At 43.4% G+C, this 22,372-nt stretch overlaps 2 protein-coding genes across 3 annotated transcripts in view; one reads left to right on the top strand and one right to left on the bottom strand.

Annotated features, from left to right (window-relative positions):
• Window positions 1-22,372, bottom strand: part of LOC130295100 (high affinity immunoglobulin gamma Fc receptor I-like) — a 147,564-nt gene that overhangs the window by 102,251 nt on the left and 22,941 nt on the right. The window lies entirely within an intron of this gene.
• The window catches only part of LOC130294978 (Fc receptor-like protein 5), a 74,077-nt gene continuing 70,482 nt past the window's right edge, over window positions 18,778-22,372 (top strand). The window contains exons 1-2 of the mRNA XM_056545136.1: window positions 18,778-19,060; window positions 20,987-21,265. Coding sequence (XP_056401111.1) covers window positions 18,838-19,060; window positions 20,987-21,265 — 502 coding nt within the window. The 5' untranslated portion in view covers window positions 18,778-18,837. The remainder of the gene's footprint in view (window positions 19,061-20,986; window positions 21,266-22,372) is intronic.

Below are 22,372 nucleotides of genomic sequence, written 5' to 3'. Positions count from 1 at the left end.
CGTGAATGGTGGTCAGCATAAGGACATCCCTCTTGTCCTTATATCTGACCAACAGAAGATTTTCACTAGTAACGGACCTATATTCACCCCTAGGGATCGGTGGTAGATTTGTTGGAAGGCCTCGCTGACTTTTCCGCACAGTGCCACAAGCAGCAGTGGCTCTGGCGGAAAGAGACTTGAAGAGGGGGATGCTTGTATAAAAGTTATCCACGTATAAGTGGTAACCTTTATCAAGCAGTGGGTACATCAGTTCCCACACAATTTTCCCACTAACTCCCAGGATGGGGGGGCATTCTGGGGGTTCAATGCGGGAATCCTTCCCTTCGTACACCCTAAATCTGTAAGTGTACCCTGAGGTACTCTCGCAGAGCTTGTATAATTTCACGCCATACCTTGCCCTTTTACTGGGAATGTACTGACGGAAATGCAGTCTACCTTTGAAGCTAATAAGGGACTCGTCAATGGCCACCTGCTTTTGGGGGACATATGCCTCTGCAAATTTTTTACTGAAATGATCTATGACCGGCCTGATTTTGAATAGGCGGTCATATGTGGGATCATTTCGGGACAGGCACGTTGCATTATCAACATAATGCAAACATTTGAGGACAGCCTCAAAGCGTGGCCGTGTCATGGCCATACTGTAGAGGGGAGTGTGATACAGAACATCCTCACTCCAGTATTGCCTAATAGACGGCTTTTTGACCAGGCCCATATGCAGCATGAGGCCCCAAAATGTCCTAATCTCAGCTGCATTGGTGGGGGTCCATCTGTCGGGCCTAGCCAAAAAAGCATTGGGATGCTGGGCCACAAACTGTTCGGCATACAAGTTTATTTGCGCCACCATCAAATTGACAAAGTCCTCACTGAAAAAAAACGTAAAAAAGTCCATTTCAGTGAGGCCTGTGGTGTCAATTTGGATTCCTGGGCGGCCAGAAAACCCAGGAATCAGTGGCGCATAATCGTCTGGAACTGGGGTCCAGACGTGGTCACCTATAGGGGGGCCAGGGAAACTTGTACGGTGGACAGGGAACACCGTACGGGGGCCAGGGCTACTAGTTTGGGGAGCCTCCCCCGGCATTGCCCGGGGCAAGCGCCGCCGCCGCCTGGGGGGTTCATCTTCACTGGATGATGAGGAAGAGGAAGAAAAAAGGAAGGTAGGGTCTTCCTCTTCCCCATCACTGACGGATTCGGAGTCAGAGGCAAGCATGGCGTATGCCTCCTCCGCCGAAAACATGGACCCTCTACGGGACATTATAATTTTTTTTTGGGGGACGGGATGGGACAGGGGGGCGATTCGGGGGGTGTGTAAGTGTGCGTGTGTGTAAATGTAGTGTTTTCACTAACTTTATTTGTGAATAGTGTAATAGTGTATTGTAGTGTAGTGCTTGCACAACAGTAGGGTGCGGTCTGGCCACACAGTGCAGAACTGCGACTGTTGGCACGGACCGCAAAAAAGAAGGAAAAAAAACTGCAAGAAAAGAAAAAGCAAAAAAAAAAAAAAAAGGAAAAAAAGGAAAGAAATGAGAAAATTACAAAAAACACTGCACCCACCAAACAGATGGGTGCAGGCTGCTACTGCAAATGCTCTGATGGGTCACACAGACCCACAGAGCAGTGCAGGTGCAGAACAGCCCTGTACACTAACTGTCCCTGCCTGCTCTACAGCTCACCCTCACTTACCAACGAGCTGCCGCACAGAGCAGATGGGCTCCGTCGGGCTCCGCCACTCGCTGCCCGATCTCCCGCCGGGAATCGCCGCTAAGAGGTACCCGCCGCAGCCGCCGCAGATCTTCTTTACCGCGCAGTGCCCGGGGAGAGCTGCCGCACAGAGCAGATGGTCTCCTCCAGGCTCCGCCGCGCACCGCCCGGTCTCCCGCTGATCGCCGCCGCTGATCGCCGCCGTTGACCCGCAGATCTTCAGGTACCCGCCGCTGCCGCTGAACTCCTTCCCCGCGCTGTGCCCGAACTCGAGTGAGAGGGCAAAGCGCGGGGAGGAGATATTCAAACACCGCAGAGCGCTGCGATTGGCCGGACCGGTCTGGGCCGGCCATTCGCAGCGATCGGAGGGGGTGGCTATCCTTCCACCTCCCTCCTTTAGTGAGCGGTGATTGGAGCTGTGTCGGACAGCTCCAATTACCGCGATTTTATCCACTCCGGGGTCATCGGGAGGTCGCAATGTCCCCAGATCGCCGTGATAAGACAGTATGAATGTTTTGTCCAATCACGGCGATCACCGTTACAGGAGGGGATTAAGTCCCCCCTAGGCATTGTGTGAAGATGCCTGCTGTTAGAAAACAGCAGGCATTTTCACAGAATAACGCTGTCGGGTTCCGCTGTGGCATAAAACAGCTTGGACGTAAATGTACGTCCTGGTGCGTTAAGTACCACCTCACCAGGACGTACATTTACGTCCTGCGTCCTTAAGTGGTTAATTATAACTACATGCACCAAAATTAGTATGTTTAAAATTGTCATCTTCTGACCCCTATAACTTTTTTATTTTTTCACATACGGGGATGTATGGGGCTAATTTTTTTGCGCTGTGATCTGAAATTTTTATTGGTACCATTTTTGTTTTCCCTTTTTTGTGATCACTTTTTATTGTTTTTATGGTATTCAAAATGACTAGAGATGAGCGAACTTACAGTAAATTCGATTCATCACAAACTTCTCGGCTCAGCAGTTGATGACTTTTCCTGCATAAATGAGTTCAGCTTTCAGGTGCTCCCATGGGCTGGAAAAGGTGGATACAGTCCTAGGAGACTCTTTCCTAGGACTGTATCCACTTTTTCCAGCCCACTGGAGCACCTGAAAGCTGAACTAATTTATGCAGGATAAGACATCAACTGCCGAGCCGAGAAGTTCGCGACAAATCGAATTTACTGTAAGTTCGCTCATCTCTAAAAATGACCAAAAATACACAATTATGTATGGAAGTATGGAAAGGGTTAATTCACATTTATAAACTTTTTTTTCCTACACTTTTTTTTAGTCCCCATAGGGGACTATTATATGCAATCTTCTGATGGCATACACTGTTCAATGCTATGCCTCAGCATAGCATTGATCAGTGTTATCGGCGCTCTGCTGCTCCAGCCTGCATGGAGCAGCAGATCACCGATCGGACGGAGAGGAGGCAGATAGGGACCCACACCCTGTCTTCTCAGCTGTTCAGGTTGCCACGATTTCACCGTTGCGGTCCCGAACAGCCCGACTGAGCTGCCGGGAACTGTTTACTTTGACTTTAGATGAAGTGGTCAACTTTGTTCGTCGCGTCTCAGCAGTTAATGCCAGGCATCACCGCGATCAGTGATGTCCGGCATTAGACACAGGTCCTGGCTGCTGGTAGCCGCCGAGACCACCCTGCTATGACAAGGGGTCAGCCCACGACCCTGCGTCATAGCAGAGGAGCGGAACAAGTAAGCCCTTGGTCCCCAACAGGTTAAACTCTATTTTTAATGCCTGACCAATTATAAATGTGCGCTTAAAGGGGTTGTCCAGCAATCAAAAAACTGACCTATTTTCTCTCAAAGAGCGCTCCCTTTTTGTCTCCACTTTGGGTGTGGTATTACAACTTGGCTCCATTCACTTCAATGGAACTGAGCTGCAGAACCACACCCAAACTGGAGACAGACAGGGAGCAGTCTTCGAAAGAAAATAGGTCTGTTTTTTGACAAAGTTAAAACTCCAGTAGACAAGATCTTGGAAGAATCTCATGTATGATGCTGATTACTATTAATCCTTAATATGCCCTGTTACTGACAGAATCTATTGTTCTGTGTTGTCACATTTATTTAATTTTGTTTTTAATTAATTTCTATATTATATGTAGTTGCTTCTCTCATAGTCAGAGATTATGTCAGTCATAGGACATATTGAGGACTTATAGCTATCAAAATCATATATGAGATTCTCTTCAGACATCCATCCACAAGAACGTATAACTAGTTACAATGTTTTGCTGGTACAGAAAATTATGTCCAGAATGAATAAACTATTTAGGTTGTAAATAAAATCTTTGTTTATTACAGTAAGTTGCAGGTAGTAGGGAAAAGTCTATTGAGGTTCCTTCATTATAATAATCTACAGATAAAATATGCCTGGACTATATTATACCTGGTAATTATTTTTCTATTCCCTTTATAGGGTTGGTTCTCATACAAGAAGGTAAGTCACCAGCTTTGTCTATTCATCCTTTATTATATAAAACAGATCCTTATATATGGAGAACAGAAGAGTGATGTCATTTGGGTCATACAATCCTCTTTGTAAATTCACACTCCTATCCCTCCCGTCCAAAAAATTATGAATTTGTTTTCAAGATATCCAACCATGACAACCAATCACAGCTTAGATTATATATCATAATCAGCTCTGGTAAAAAGAAAGCTGATATGTGATTGGGTGTCATGGGCAAAACCGGAGAGTTGTCCTCTAAGATTGATAAATCTGGCCCATTAAATGAGCCCCAAAATAGTGTCACTAAAAATACAGCCTGTCCTGGTAAGACTTATGGAAAGATGAAAAACTTATGGCTCTGAGAAAGCAGAGATAAAAAAAACTAACATTGCAGTTTCCTTAAAGGGGTACTCCGGCGCTAAGACATCTTATCCCCTATCCAAAGGATAGGGGATAAGATGCCTGATCGCGGGGTCCCGCCGGGGACCCCTGTGATCTTCCCCGCTGCACCCCGTTAGAATCAGCCCCCGTAGTGTGCTCGCTCCAGGTCTGATTACTAGCGATCACGGGGATGGAGCATAGTGACGTCACGGCCCCGCTCCCGTGTGACGTCACGTTCCGCCCCCTCAATGCAAGCCTATGGAGGGGGCGTGACATTGAGGGGGCGGAACGTGACGTTTAAATGCCCCTTTAGATCTAAAGGGTTAATAGCCGGCCGCGGCAATCGCCGGCTCGTCCTTTGTCAGCAACCGGTTAAAGAGATATTAAGAATGTGCAGGTCATTGGAAAGAATTTATGTAAGAACCCAAAGGGTCAATCTGCACTGAGGTCTTTTGTTATTCTGGGTACTGTGGAAATACCCTGCTGTCTGGATGGTCAACTGACCTCGTTGGCTTTTCCCCTGCTTAGCTCCCTTTTTAAACCCTCTGTATTCATTCAGACATTGCCTGCAAAAGAGCTCATACACCTATCTAGTGTATGTACTGTATCTTGTATTTCTGGTATATTTGACCCATTGGCTCCGCTCTCTGACTTTTTTCCTTTTTCTGCAATTTGGCTTTTCTGTTATCTTTTGGTACTGACTCGGCTTGTGGACTGTGATATATTGTGTGTGTATGTTTAGTTTTTATTTCTGTTAGTGTGTGTGATTCCATACAGTGTCCCAACCTCCGTCTGTATTGTATGTTTATTTTTTTTGACGTTTTACTCCCTACACTTAGTCAGGCAGGGACTGTCACCCTGGTTGTGGACCAGTTGCCTAGGACAGCTACACAAGGAGGCAGGGCAAGTGGGAGTGGGAGAGTTCAGGGCTTCACTCTTCCCTGCCCATATGTGACAATTTATCATTGGTTTTATCCAGTGGTGTTGATTTGTCACATGATTTGTCCCAATTGCTCTTTAGAGACTTTTTATTGCTACTTTTTAGAAGATTTTTATAAAATTGTGTAGCTATGCCATAGTCTGGTTACCTTTTTGCAGTGGTCATGAATTTATCCTGTGTGATTTGTCACACAGCCCTCAATTTGTCTCAAATCTACACCAGCCTACACCTGGCTTACAAAACTTTCTGTGGAGAGCATTTGTAAAAAGTCACAAAGGAGGGGCCATACAAAGTGGTGCACCGAAGTGTAATAAAAAAAAAAAAAAAAAAAGAGTACTAGCACCATATTTATCACACGTCATGCGACATTTAATAAATTTGGTGCACGTGCGCATTGCCACCACACAAATTAAAGGGGGAGAAAAATTGTTCACCAGCATCACCCTTAAAAAATTCACCTTCAATGGAGGAGATTTGTCAAAGGATTTAGACTGGTTTTCCTGTCTAAAATTGTCGCACAGGAAGTCGCAATCTAAATACGTGCGACTTTTTCACGACTTTTGCTTTAGAGGATTTTTAGAACATGATGCATTCTAGTCTATTTTAGATGGAAAAATGCATTGGTGCTGAATTTATCAATAGTGACTATTCGGCGAAAAGTTGCATCGGCCAAAAGTACACCGAAATTTCAGACCATGCTGGAGCAGGTTTAAATACGGTCTAAACCGTAGATCCCGAAGTCTGTGCCCAGAATTTATCAAGAGCCGTGCAACTTTTGATAAATTAAGCGCACAATAGACCGGTCTAACCCTCTGTAGTTTGGTCTATATTGATGCAGGACATAGACAACTTTGATAAATCCCCCCAATGGGGGAGATTTATCAAAGGATTTAGACTGGTTTTTCCTGTCTAAATTTGTCGCACAGAAAGTCGCAGTCTAAATATGTGCGACTTTTGCTGTAGAGGATTTTTAGAACATGATGCATGCAAGTCTATTTTAGACGGAAATGCATTGGAAAATGCATTGCTGCTGAATTTATCAAGTGCGACTTTTGTGCGACAAGTCGCATCTGCCCAAAATACACTGAAATGTCAGACCATGTTGGAGCAGGTCTAAATGCAGTTTAACCTGTAGACCCTGAAGTCTGAGCACAGAATTTATCAAGGGCTGTGAGACCTTTGATAAATTAGGAGCACAATAGACAGGAGACTACCACATAGGCTGGTCTATAAGCATACCCAAAATAGACTAGATTAGGAAATGTCCCCCAATGTGTCTACAACTCCTCTATATAACACATGGGGGGGGGGGGGGGGATTTATCAAAGTTGTCTATTTTCCACATAAGTATAGACCAACCTAGAGAGGGTTAGGCCGGTCTATTGTGCGCCTAATTTATCAAAAGTTGCACGGCTCTCTATAAATTCTGCGCACAGACTTTGGGATATACGGTTTAGACTGTATATAAACCTGCTCCAGTATGGTCTGACATTTCAGCGTTATTTCGGTCGATGCGACTTTTCACTGAAAAGTCACTATTGATAAATTCAGCACCAATGCATTTTTCTGTCTAAAATAAACTAGAATGCATCATGTTCTAAAAGTCCTCTAAAGCAAAAGTTGCGAAAAAGTCGCACATATTTATACTGCGACTTTCTGTGCGACAAATTTATATGGGAAAAAACTGTCTAAATCCTTTGATAAATCTCCCCCATGATGTCTTCTAGGAGCTGCCATCAGACCTGTGGTCACCTTCACTCCAGATTACAGGAAGATATTTATAGGAGAGAAGATAACAATGACCTGTGACGTGGGATCTATAGGAGAGGAGCTGAGGTATTACTGGTACAAGGACCGGACATATGTATATAATGGAAAATCCTATACAATACAATATGCTGGATCATCACAGAATGGAAGTTACAATTGTCTGACCAGTAATGGAGAGAGAAGTGACCCTATTACACTGGATGTTATTAGTGTTGGTGAGTAAATCTACCAGATCTCAAATATACAGGGAAGGTAACAAGTTGTATCACACACAGACTGAGGAGAGATATATATCTCACCTCATCTTATCTCATGTTATATTACAGGTTGGGTCATCCTGCAGATCCCTCTATATGTCTATGAAGGAGATGACATAAAGATAAGATGTCACCACTATCCTGGATATGATGGAGGACGGACAAGATTTTATAAAGATAACAGAACCATCAGAAACTGGACAGATAATGAAGAATATTATATAAGAAATGTAGACAGGAAAACTACTGGGGAATACAAATGTGGAAAATGTGTCTATCATCATGAGCGGTGGTACAAACCTGAAGATAAAGCTTATGTATCAGTAGAAGGTAAATCCAGGATCATTTATAGATGAATTATTCTGCAGCATTTATACAACTATGATGGAGCCACATTGTGTCCTGAGGAGTCATCTAAATTTATTGTTGGAGATTTTTGGGCTAGAATTCTGAAACAATGTGTAATGTGTCAATGTCACGGTGTGTTCTACATGTTGCAGATTTTCTCCAAATACAGTGGGGATCAAAAGTTTGGGCACCCCAGGTAAAAATTTGTATTAATGTGCATAAAGAAGCCAAGGAAAGATGGAAAAATCTCCAAAAGGCATCAAATTACAGATTAGACCTTCTTATAATATGTCAACAAAAGTTAGATTTTATTTCCATCATTTACACTTTCAAAATAACAGAAAACAAAAAAATGGCGTCTGCAAAAATTTGGGCACCCTGCAGAATTAATAGCATGCCCCCTTTGCAAAGCTGAGACCTGCAAAGCCCCTCCAATAAAAATTTAAATGGCCCCTTTTTATCCCAAAAAGTGTAAAAACAAATAATTAATAAACAGACTTGGTATCGCCATGTGCGACAATTGTTTGCGCAAAAAACAAGCCCTCATATGGGTCTGTGGATGGAGAGTTATGATTTTTAAAATGTGAGGAGGTAAAAACTAAAATGCCAAATTAAAATTGGCTTAAGGGGTTAACCTCATTTAGTATTCTAAACTATTTGTTATTCTGGAGTGAAAGGATCCTTTTGAACGGATTATTATGTTTTGGTAAAATTAGAATGTGGGAGATTTATCAAAACCTTGCGCAAAGGAAAAGTTGAGCAGTTGTCCATAGCAACCAATCAGATTCCTAAAGGCTTCTAAAAAATGAGAGAAGAGATCTGATTGGTTGCTATGTGCCATGCCATGGGCTATGTACTTCAATGGCCTGAATATAGTCAGCTAGCTCTCTGTGAAGATATATGTTGGCAACCAATTTTGGAAGATTACCAACATAAACATGCATTGGAGGCCGAATCGTGGTGTGAATACAGATTTACAGATCAGATGTCCATGAATAGTTAACCTCTGACAGTCCTCTGCTCATCCTGGCTGACACTGCTACCAGGTTAACAGTTTTTTCCCATCCATGCATCCTACTCCATGCTTCCTCCCATTGCAGTGTTACCACTACTGCTGCTGCCCCAGCCAATCACCACTGATCACATGATATATCAGGCAGCTATTCCAGTCCCAATCTGCCTGAGCAATAAGGTTCTTGCTTGTGTCCTGTGAAGTGATCTCTTGTATTCTGTAACATTATTGTATATGGTCCTTTCCTGCTTCCTAATATCATCTTTGTTTCTAACCCCAAAATGGAGTCCCATTCCCTTACTCCTGTCACTATTGGATCCCACATCATTTATGCTCTGGGCATGGTCAGGTCACTGTGAGTAGCTGCACACAGTGCAGCGCAAAACACCTCTCCACCAGTGACAAAACAATACCACCACAGTGCAGCACAAAATATCTCTCCACAAGTGACAAAACAATACCACCACAGTGCAGCACAAAATACCTCTCCACCAGTGACAAAACAATACCACCACAGTGCAGCACAAAATACCTCTCCACTAGTGACAAAACAATACCACCACAGTGCAGCACAAAACACCTCTCCACCAGTGACAAAACAATACCACCACAGTGCAGCACAAAATACCTCTCCACCAGTGACAAAACAATACCACCACAGTGCAGCACAAAATACCTCTCCACCAGTGACAAAACAATACCACCACAGTGCAGCACAAAACACCTCTCCACCAGTGACAAAACAATACCACCACAATGCAGCACAAAATATCTCTCCACAAGTGACAAAACAATACCACCACAGTGCAGCACAAAACACCTCTCCACCAGTGACAAAACAGTACCACCACAGTGCAGCGCAAAATATCTCTCCACCAGTGACAAAACAATACCACCACAGTGCAGCGCAAAATATCTCTCCACCAGTGACAAACAAGACCACCACAGTGCAGCGCAATATACCTCTCCACCAGTGACAAAACAATACCACCACAGTGCAGTGCAAAATACCTCTCCACCAGTGTCAAACCAATACCACCACAGTGCAGCGCAAAATACCTCTCCACCAGTGACAAACCAACACACCACAGTGCAGTGCAAAATACCTCTCCACAAGTGACAAAACAATACCACCACAGTGCAGCACAAAATACCTCTTCACCAGTAACAAACCAAGACCACCACAGTGAAGCACAAAATACCTCTCCACCAGTGACAAAACAATACCATCACAGTGCAGCGCAAAATACCTCTCCACCAGTGACAAACCAATACCCCCAAAATGCAGTGCAAAATACCTCTCCACCAGTGACAAACCAATACCACCACAGTGCAGCACAAAATTCCTCTCCACCAGTGTCAAACCAATACCACCACAGTGCAGTGCAAAATACCTCTCCACCAGTGTCAAACTAATACCACCACAGTGCAGCGCAAAATACCTCTCCACTAGTGACAAACCAATACCACCACAATGCAGCGCAAAATATCTCTAAACCAGTGACAAACCAATACCACCATAGTGCAGCACAAAACACCTCTCCACCAGTGACAAAACAATACATCACAATGCAGCACAAACAATCTCTCCACCAGTGACAAAACAATACCACCACAGTGTAGCACAAAATACCTCTACACCATCAAAACAGGCATCATACTGCAGCATCACTAGCAGTAATATGGTCTCTCTTCGCACCCATGTCTCTCCCCAACTGGCAGTTATGTTCCTACCCACCTCCACTATCACCACTGGTCCCTCTTTTCACCTGTCCCACTGTACTCACCCATTCTCCCTACACAACACTTTTCCATACAAACCCCCCCCCCAGATCTGTGAGTCAATCCATAGCTGTTTACATGTGCAGACTAGACAGGAGCATCCATGGGCAATATAGAATGTAAATCAGTTGAACAAAAAAGCCCAGAAGCTAGGGATGAGTGTTCAGAGCTCTCGTCTCTTATTTTACATGCCCAGTAATCTCCTTTGCTGTTCAGACTGCCCCCTAGATGCAAGATCTGTGACCATGATGTCATCACAGGCCCTTTACCTATTCTAACATAATATCCAACACCGGCAGGAGCTCTGCCCCACATTACTTAGTGAGCAATGCCTCCCGCACAGATTGAGAAGCACTGATATACAGAGAGTTCTATCTTGTGGCTTTACAGACGTGGACAAAATTGTTGGTACATTCTGTTAAAAAAAAGAAAAACCCTGTGTGGTCTCCCGGTACAGGACCTTGTCCTGTCCCTTGTCTAAAGTCCCCTCAGCTAGAGTCCCTCCATTCATATAGGGCTCTCCTGCAGGGTTTCCCCTTGGTCGCCTCATGTAAAGTGTGTTTATATTTACTTAATGTATAGAAAATATATGTACAGGACCTTAGTGGTCACATGATGTACAGTTGTGATGTATAAAATGTTCAAGGACCTTCCAGGGTCATGTGATGTACCCAGAGTTCACTGGGTTCATAACTTACAGGTTTGCTGACCAATGAGCTTAGTCCAGCCCCTTATTATATAAAGGGTTGTAGCCACTAAATTCTCTCTTGGTCTCTTAGTTCCTGCACTATCAAGAAGCACAAGCATCTCATCGGCAACAATTAAATTCAACTAGGCCCAAAGCCTAAGAACCTGCAGCCACTAAACGTGAGTTACTCAAAGTTCAAACTACTGAATCCTGTGTGACTACTACCAGCTCAAATCTTCTAAATTAGTAGCACAGTGGCCTGCATAAAAGCTCATTGCTTCCAAGTCCCAGCAAACCTGTGAGGAACGTGTATCCCGGTTCACTCTTAAAAGACTGTTATGTTAAGGATTATTTCATAAATTCTACAAGTAAGGTTTCTTTCGCTTATTCCTAAAATCTGCTGTGGACGTTCTGTTATCTCTCCCTGCCGTTTATGGGATGGTTGGCGGTAGGAACATTACTATTAAAGGGGTAGTCCAGTGGTGAAAAACTTATCCCCTATCCTAAGGATAGGGGATAAGTTTGAGATCGCGGGGGGTCCGACCGCTGGGGCCCCCTGCGATCTCTCTGTACGGGGCCCCGGCTCTCCGCCGAGATAGCGGGTGTCGACCCCCGCACGAGGCGGCGGCCGACACGCCCCCTCAATACATCTCTATGGCAGAGCCGGAGATTGCCGAAGGCAGCGCTTCGGCTCTGCCATAGAGTTGTATTGAGGGGGCGTGTCGGCCGCCGCCTCGTGCGGAGGTCGACACGCCCCCTTCCAGCGGGCTGTCGGGGCTCCGTACAGGAGATCGCGGGGGGCCCCAGGGGTCGGACCCCCCGCGATCTGCAACTTATCCCCTATCCTTAGGATAGGGGATAAGTTGCTCACCACTGAATCACCACTGGACTACTCCTTTAAGGAAACCTCACCCTGGCGTCACGACATTCAAGGGTTAATACCACCAGACCCTACACTACCACTGCAACACCCCAGTCACCGTTACTCTCCCGGCACCACACCTGCAATAACTTAAAACTGACAAAAGTAATAATGAATGAATAAGAATTTACTAAAAAAAAGAACTGATGAAAATCTGACATTGCTTTTGAATTGTGGGTCAACAGAATCATTTAAAACGAAAAACAACTAAATAATGAAACTGGCCTGGACAGAAATAATAGAACCCTGAACTTAATATTTGGTTGCACAACCCTTTGAGGCAGTCACTACAATCCAGCGATTTCTGTAACTCTTAAAGGGTAACTCTCATTAATACTAATTTTTGCTATTGCACTCCTTATGGTAAATAAAAAAGATTCCTAATATACTTTGTTAAAAAGAAATTAAGTTTTCTATTTTTTATTTGTGCTTAAAAAAAGCTCAAGAACACATTTTCCCCCATCTTATACACAGACATTGGACCGAAGTCCAAACACAGAAGGTGCAGCCTGGAGTGCTGAGGGGGGGGGGGGGGGTGTCCAGCCTCATCCAATCATAGCTCCTCTCACACTCAACGGTCATATGCTGTTGTTGGACACCCCCCCCCCCCAGCACTCCAGGCTGCACTTTCTGTGTTTGGACTTCGGTCCAAAGTCTGTGTATGAGATTGGGGAAAATGTGCTCTTGAGCTTTGTAAAGCACAAATAAAACATAGGAAACTTCATTTTTTTAAACAAAGTATAATATAAATATTTTTTATTTACCATAAGGAGTGCAATAGCAAAAATTAGTCTTAATGAGAGTTACCATTTAATGAGACTTCTGCACTTGTCTCCGGCATCTTGGCCTCTCCTCATAAGATCCTGCTCCTGCTGTCTCAGGGGTGAAGGTGTCTTCCCCAGACTGCAGGCTTCAGCTCCTTTAGTGTTTTTGGCTGTGTGTTCTTTGGTCATTATCCTGTTGGAGGAACCATGACCGGTGACCGAGACCAAGCTTCCTGACAATGGGCGGCACATTTCCCTCCAGAATGCCTTGATAGTCTTGAGGTTTCTTTGCACCATGTACAGATCCAAGACAACCTGTGCCAGATGCAGCAAAGCCCCAAAAACATAACCGAGACTTTTCCATGTTTCACAGTAGGTAGTAGGTTTTTTCCCTTTATGCTTCATTTTAACGTCTACGAATTCAGAGCTGATGTGACCAAGAAGCCTAAAAGCTCCAGTTTTGTCTTATTTGTTCAATGGACATTCACGCAGCTTTGTGGCTGTTCAATATGCATTTTGGCAGATTCCAGTCTCACTATTTTTATGATTTGCATTCAGCAGTGGTGTCCTCCTTGGTCGTCTTCCATGAAGTCCACCTGGGCTCAAACAGCAACTGATGGTGAACTTTGACCTTTGAGTTCACCTCTAATGTCTTTGGAAGTTGTTCTGGGATCTTTTGTTACCATTAGTATTATAGATCTCTTTGATTTGTCATCAGTTTTCCTCTTGCCATTCAAAAGACTAGTGTTTTCTAACCAGGGTGCCTCCAGCTGTTACAAAAATACAATTAATTGCAGAATGATCTCCCTCCCCTCATCCTGTTTGCTGTTAAAAATAAACTTTGGGGAAAATATCACAGAAGAATTGCGAGACCACTATCACACGCAGGTACAGACACTATATTATCAACTACACTAACTTTACAGCCCCCAAATATAAAATCCTGGAACAAATAAACAATACAGCCCTGGAATAATACACACAACTATTCTAACAATATCTTAAAATAATATTCTCTGGTGTCATTTTTAAAGTTTTCAGCCTTTGCAGATGTTGATATTTTGCTGGGAACTATGATGTCAGAATGTTACTTCCTCCTACTAAATCTCCCCAGTAATATATTATTATCACTTTGTTCCTTTTCCAGAACTGTTCACGACTCCAACAATAAAAGTGACCCCAGAACCAGTTATCGAGGGGAATAACATGACCCTAAAATGTGAGACAAGTCTCCCTCCGCCCAGACAGAACACAAAACTGCGGGTTACTTTCTATAGAGAAGGACGGATTGTTCCGGGATCTGGTGTCAGTGATATCTATGGAGTCTACAATGTTCAGCTGGAGCATTCTGGGAAATATTCATGTGAAGTAGAAACTACAGATGGGCGAGTAAGGAAGAGAAGTGCAGAGCAAATTATCCAGATAGAGGGTGAGTATGGACACTGGTTATGTATAATAAATGGGAATAATCCAGATAGAGGGTGAGTATGGACACTGGTTATGTATGATACCTGGGGATAATCCAGATAGAGGGTGAGTATGGACACTGGTTATGTATGATACCTGGGGATAATCCAGATAGAGGGTAAGTATGGACACTGGTTAAGTATGATACATGGGAATAATCCAGATAGAGGGTGAGTATGGACACTGGTTATGTATAATACATGGGAATAATCCAGATAGAGGGTGAGTATGGACACTGGTTATGTATAATACATGGGAATAATCCAGATAGAGGGTGAGTATGGACACTGGTTATGTATGACACATGGGAATAATACAGATAGAGGGTGAGTATGGACACTGGTTATGTATGATACATGGGAATAATACAGATAGAGGGTGAGTATGGACACTGGTTATGTATAATACATGGGAATAATCCAGATAGAGGGTGAGTATGGACACTGGTTATGTATGACACATGGGAATAATACAGATAGAGGGTGAGTATGGACACTGGTTATGTATGACACATGGGAATAATCCAGATAGAGGGTGAGTATGGACACTGGTTATGTATGATACATGGGAATAATACAGATCGAGGGTGAGTATGGACACTGGTTATGTATGATACATGGGAATAATCCAGATAGAGGGTGAGTATGGACACTGGTTATGTATGATACATGGGAATAATCCAGATAGAGGGTGAGTATGGACACTGGTTATGTATGATACATGAGAATAATCCAGATAGAGGGTGAGTATGGACACTGGTTATGTATGATACATGGTAATAATCCAAATAGAGGATGAGTATGGACACTGGTTATGTAGGATACATGGGAATAATCCAGATAGAGGGTGAGTATGGACACTGGTTATGTATAATACACAGGAATAATACAGATAGTGAGTATGGACACTGGTTATGTATAATACATGAGAATAATACAGATAGAGGATGAGTATGGACACTGGTTATGTATGATACATGGGAATAATGCAGATAGAGGGTGAGTATGGACACTGGTTATGTATGATACATGGGAATAATACAGATAGACAGTGAGTATGGACACTGGTTATGTATGATACATGAGAATAATCCAGATAGAGGGTGAGTTGGACACTGGTTATGTATGATACATGGGAATAATGCAGATAGAGGGTGAGTATGGACACTGGTTATGTATGATACATGGGAATAATACAGATAGACAGTGAGTATGCACACTGGTTATGTATGATACATGAGAATAATCCAGATAGAGGATGGGTATGGACACTGGTTATGTATGATACATGGGAATAATGCAGATAGAGGGTGAGTATGGACACTGGTTATGTATGATACATGGGAATAATACAGATAGAGGATGAGTATGGACACTGGTTATGTATGATACATGGGAATAATCCAGATAGAGGGTGAGTATGGACACTGGTTATGTATGACACATGGGAATAATACAGATAGAGGGTGAGTATGGACACTGGTTATGTATGACACATGGGAATAATGCAGATAGAGGGTGAGTATGGACACTGGTTATGTATGATACATGGGAATAATACAGATCGAGGGTGAGTATGGACACTGGTTATGTATGATACATGGGAATAATCCAGATAGAGGGTGAGTATGGACACTGGTTATGTATGATACATGGGAATAATCCAGATAGAGGGTGAGTATGGACACTGGTTATGTATGATACATGGTAATAATCCAAATAGAGGATGAGTATGGACACTGGTTATGTAGGATACATGGGAATAATCCAGATAGAGGGTGAGTATGGACACTGGTTATGTATAATACACGGGAATAATAGAGATAGTGAGTATGGACCCTGGTTATGTATAATACATGAGAATAATACAGATAGAGGATGAGTATGGACACTGGTTATGTATGATACATGGGAATAATGCAGATAGAGGGTGAGTATGGACACTGGTTATGTATGATACATGGGAATAATACAGATAGACAGTGAGTATGGACACTGGTTATGTATGATACATGAGAATAATCCAGATAGAGGGTGAGTTGGACACTGGTTATGTATGATACATGGGAATAATGCAGATAGAGGGTGAGTATGGACACTGGTTATGTATGATACATGGGAATAATACAGATAGAGGGTGAGTATGGACACTGGTTATGTATGATACATGAGAATAATCCAGATAGACAGTGAGTATGGACACTGGTTATGTATGATACATGAGAATAATCCAGATAGACAGTGAGTATGGACACTGGTTATGTATGATACATGAGAATAATCCAGATAGAGGATGGGTATGGACACTGGTTATGTATGATACATGGGAATAATGCAGATAGAGGGTGAGTATGGACACTGGTTATGTATGATACATGGGAATAATGCAGATAGAGGGTGAGTATGGACACTGGTTATGTATGATACATGGGAATAATACAGATAGAGGATGAGTATGGACACTGGTTATGTATGATACATGGGAATAATGCAGATAGAGGGTGAGTATGGACACTGGTTATGTATGATACATGGGAATAATACAGATAGACAGTAAGTATGGACACTGGTTATGTATGATACATGATAATAATCCATATAGAGGGTGAGTATGGACACTGGTTATGTATGATACATGGGAATAATCCAGATAGAGGGTGAGTATGGACACTGGTTATGTATGATACATGAGAATAATCCAGATAGAGGATGAGTATGGACACTGGTTATGTATGATACATGGGAATAATACAGATAGACAGTGAGTATGGACACTGGTTATGTATAATACATGGGAATAATCCAGATAGAGGATAAGTATGGACACTGGTTATGTATGATTCATGGGAATAATGCAGATAGCGGGTGAGTATGGACACTGGTTATGTATGATACATGGGAATAATACAGATAGACAGTGAGTATGGACACTGGTTATGTATAATACATGAGAATAATCCAGATAGAGGATGAGTATGGACACTGGTTATGTATGATACATGGAAATAATGCAGATAGAGGGTGAGTATGGAGTGAGTGAGGGTGAGTACTTGCAGAATGATCTCCCTCCCCTCATCCTGTGTGCTGTTAAAAATAAACTTTGGGGAAAATATCACAGAAGAATTGCGAGACCACTATCACACGCAGGAACAGACACTATATTATCAACTACGCTAACTTTACAGCCCCCAAATATAAAATCCTGGAACAAATAAACAATACAGCCCTAGAATAATACACACAACTATTCTAACAATATCTTAAAATAATATTCTCTGGTGTCATTTTTAAAGTTTTCAGCCTTTGCAGATGTTGATATTTTGCTGGGAACTATGATGTCAGAATGTTACTTCCTCCTACTAAATCTCCCCAGTAATATATTGTTATCACTTTGTTCCTTTTCTAGAACTGTTCACGACTCCAACAATAAAAGTGACCCCAGAACCAGTTATCGAGGGGAATAACATGACCCTAAAATGTGAGACAAGTCTCCCTGCGCCCAGACAGAACACACAACTGCGGGTTACTTTATATAGAGAAGGACGGATTGTTCCGGGATCTGGTGTCAGTGATATCTATGGAGTCTACAATGTTCAACTGGAGCATTCTGGGAAATATTCATGTGAAGTAGAAACTACAGATGGGCGAGTAAGGAAGAGAAGTGCAGAGCAAAAAATCCAGATAGAGGGTGAGTATGGACACTGGTTATGTATAATACATGGGAATAATACAGATAGAGGGTGAGTATGGACACTGGTTATGTATGATACATGGGAATAATACAGATAGAGGGTGAGTATGGACACTGGTTATGTATGACACATGGGAATAATACAGATAGAGGGTGAGTATGGACACTGGTTATGTATGATACATGGGAATAATACAGATAGAGGGTGAGTATAGACACTGGTTATGTATGACACATGGGAATAATACAGATAGAGGGTGAGTATGGACACTGGTTATGTATGATACCTGGGGATAATACAGATAGAGGGTGAGTATGGACACTGGTAATGTATGATACCTGGGAATAATACAGATAGAGGGTGAGTATGGTCACTGGTTATGTATGATACATGGGAATAATACAGATAGAGGGTGAGTATGGACACTGGTTATGTATGATACCTGGGGATAATCCAGATAGAGGGTGAGTATGGACACTGGTTATGTATGATTCTTACTCTACCTGGAGCCTGTACGGAATTTCGTTTTGGAGAAAGTAAAAAATCACTGTCTATATTTTTCTCTCTTTCATGTCAGAACTATTTTCCCATCCATATATTACTGTGACCAATGACCTATATGAAGAAGATCACATGACCCTGACATGTAGCATGACTCTTAGTCCATACATAAAGCCTGCAGAAGTGCAGTTCGCTTTCTACAGAGATGGACGGAGGGTTCAGGAATTCACATCATCTAATAAATATGAAGTTCAGTCTGCTCACCTGGAGGATTCTGGGAATTATACCTGTGAAGTAAGAACCTCAATCAGCCCTGGGATAAGGATTAGTGATGGGTCCAACATATTGATAAAAGGTAAGAATTCCAAATGTAAAATAACTGAATTATAACTGCACAATATTAAATATGGAATCAGACATGAGCTTTTACCTTGTGAAATGTTCTTGGATCAAAAGAAAGTGATTATATAATTACGGACACACTGGAGGATAGTACAGGCAATACTGCTGTCAGGGCCTGGACCAGGTGAACTGTATAAAGGGGCCCGCTGCTCTCGAGTCCACACCCTGCTCCCGCACTACACACTGCATGTTAGTACAAAGAACAAACCACTTGAAAAGCAGCTAAAATCATGGCCTGCAACCAAACATTGCGGATTGGAGATAAGATGTTATCTACTGGAGTTCCCCTTTAATAATATCACAATTGAAGGCAATAGTTGAAGTTTTAGGTGAACTGAAAAGGTTGCCATGTTATGTCATTAGTGTGACTACAGAAAGTAGTGTGAGCTGGGTAAATATTAACCCCATGCTCTATGCTTAAAGGGGTATTCCAGGAAAAAACTTTTTTTTATATATCAACTGGCTCCAGAAAGTTAAACAGATTTGTAAATTACTTCTAGGGATCGACCGATATCGTTTTTTTAGGGCCGATACCGATAATCGGTGCAGGTTAGGGCCGATAGCCGATAACTTATACCGATATTCCGGTATAAGTTATCGGCTATTTAACCCCCTGCGACACTGCTGAAGATCATTGATTTAAAGCGGGCGCTTTAAATCAATGATCTGCAGTGGCTTTTGCGGGGCCATACCGCCACCGCCACCACCCGCTTCTCTCCCCTACCTGCCAGGGTGCTCCGGGCCATCCATCCATCGTTCATGTAGTGTCCGGGGGCGTTCCGGGTGGTCCGGTCCGGGCTGTCCTTCTTCTCCGGCGGTCATCTTCTCCACTCCGGGCAGGCTCCGTCCTAGTACGCTGCATAGACGCCGCTGCGCAGTGACGCCCGTGCGCAGCGACGCACCTGACGTCACGGTGTAGCGGCGTCTATGCATCGTACTAGGCCGGAGCCTGCCCGGATTGGAGAAGATGACCGCCGGAAAAGAAGGACAGCCCGGACCGGACCACCCTCCACCCGGAACGCCTCCGGACACTACATGAAGGAAGGATGGCCTGGACCACCCCCATTACGGGTAAGTTTAATTTTTTTATTGTCTCAGAGGGTGGGGGAGGGGCCCGACCGGTATAGCGGTATGGGAAAAAATCCATACCGGTATACCGCCTAGCATCACGGTGGGGGGTGCGACACGGTGCGGTGGGTCGGGGGTGCGGTTGGTCGAGGGGGTGGCGGTCGCGGTGCGGTGGGGGCGGTGCGGGGCATTATCGGCTTATCAGCAAGATAATTGCCGATACCGATAATGCCCCAAATCGTGATTATCGGCCGATAATATCGGCCATACCGATAATCGGTCGATCCCTAATTACTTCTATTAAAAAAATCTTAATCCTTCCAGTACTTATCAGCTGCTGAAGTAGAGTTGTTCTTTTCTGTCTGACAACAGTGCTCTCTGCTGACATCTCTGCTTGTCTCTGGAACTGTCCAGGAGCAAATCCCCATAGCAAACTTCTAATGCTTCAGACAGTTCCTGAGACAAGCAGAGGTGTCAGCAGAGAGCACTGTTGTCACAGAAAAGAACAACTCAACTTCAGCAGCTAATAACTTCTGGAAGAATTAAGATTTTTTAGTAGAAGTAATTTACAAATCTGTTTAACTTTGTGGAGCCAGTTGATATTATTAATGTTTTTCCTGGAATACCCCTTTAAGCTTTATAAAAACATTTTAACATGAAAATAAAAAAATAAAATATCAGCCTCCATCCTTTATACAGTAAGCTCTGATTGAACTTGAAATAGAGCACAACACACCCTCTACCTTCATCATCCTCTCACTTTTCTATTGGAATTTGCTGATATACGTATTTTGGATCTTCTCTTTTGTAGATCTCTTCTCTCCCCCAGTACTGACAGTGTCTCCAGAGTTGGTCATTGATGGAGATAACATGACCCTAAGCTGTGACACAAATCTTAGTGACTATAGACAGGACACAGATCTGCAGTATGCCTTCTACAGAGATGGGAGAACAGTCCAGGGATTCACCTCTTCTAATAAATATCAGGTTCTGTTCATTCAGAAGGAGAATTCTGGGACCTATACATGTGAGATCCGAACACCAACCAGCGGTGTAAAGAGGGAGAGTCAGAGACTTCACATACAAGGTGGTGAGAATTGTCTATTATCCTGCATTAATATAATAGACAGTGAAAAGCAAAATAGATCCAATCCTGACACTTCTCCCAAAAGTTAAATTTATGAATATAAGATCAGGGGTGTACCTAGAGCATTTGGAACCCGAGGCGGACCCTTTGTTTGGCACCCCCCCCCCCCCCCACACACACACCCTTAATTACACCCCCTCCTCCCCCCCCCCTTAATTACACCCCCTCCTCCCCCCCCCCCTTAATTACACCCCCTCCCTCCCCTCCCCCCAGGGGCGGACTGACAACACTCGGGGCCCCCGGACCAAAAAAAAGGCAAGGGCCCCTGCTAGGCTCTGCAGCTCGTCAATCTTCTGCCACGCTCCTATTCCACCCAAATCCCACACACAATAAATTAAAATTTATATATGTAAAAAACACTTTAACGTAGGTAAATTTCCATGACCAATAATACTGGTATACAAGGAGTAAATATATACCACCACACAATAATTGGATAATACCGCCATATTGTACTGAATAAAACCACTATACACAGACCAGTATACTATAAAGAATCTGTATACAATATAAGTGATTATATACAGGACCATATGGCGGTAGATATCAGCTGTACACAGGATGTGTATACCATATAAGTGAATACAGTTACATTTTGGGACTAGCAATTACGTCTTTTCTGATCAGCGGCGTCCTCTTTCCTTTTCTTCTCCGTCCGGATAAGACTGCCATGTGGATCTCTTAACATCTGCAGGAAAAACATGTCGGACTCTTTCCCATAGGTATATTCAGAGTTACACCCCCCCCCTCTTTCCCATAGGTATATGTAGAGTTACAGCCCCCTCTCGTTCCCATAGGTATATGCAGAGCTACACCCCCCCTCTTCCCCATAGGTATATGCAGAGCTACACCCCCCCTTCCCCATAGGTAAATGCAGAGCTACACCCCCCTCTCCCTCTCTTTCCCATAGGTATATGCAGAGCACCCCCCCTCTCCCTCCCTTCCCTATAGGTATATGTAGAGCACCCCCCCCTCTCCCTCCCTTCCCTATAGGTATATGCAGAGCAGCCCCCCCCCTCCCTCCCTTCCCTATAGGTATATGCAGAGCAG

The sequence above is a fragment of the Hyla sarda genome, chromosome 11 (genome assembly GCF_029499605.1).
Source record: "Hyla sarda isolate aHylSar1 chromosome 11, aHylSar1.hap1, whole genome shotgun sequence".
NCBI classification, from domain to species: Eukaryota; Metazoa; Chordata; class Amphibia; order Anura; family Hylidae; genus Hyla; species Hyla sarda.
The sequence above is the reverse complement of the archived record's forward strand: the minus strand, read 5'-3'. Positions and strand labels throughout refer to the sequence as shown.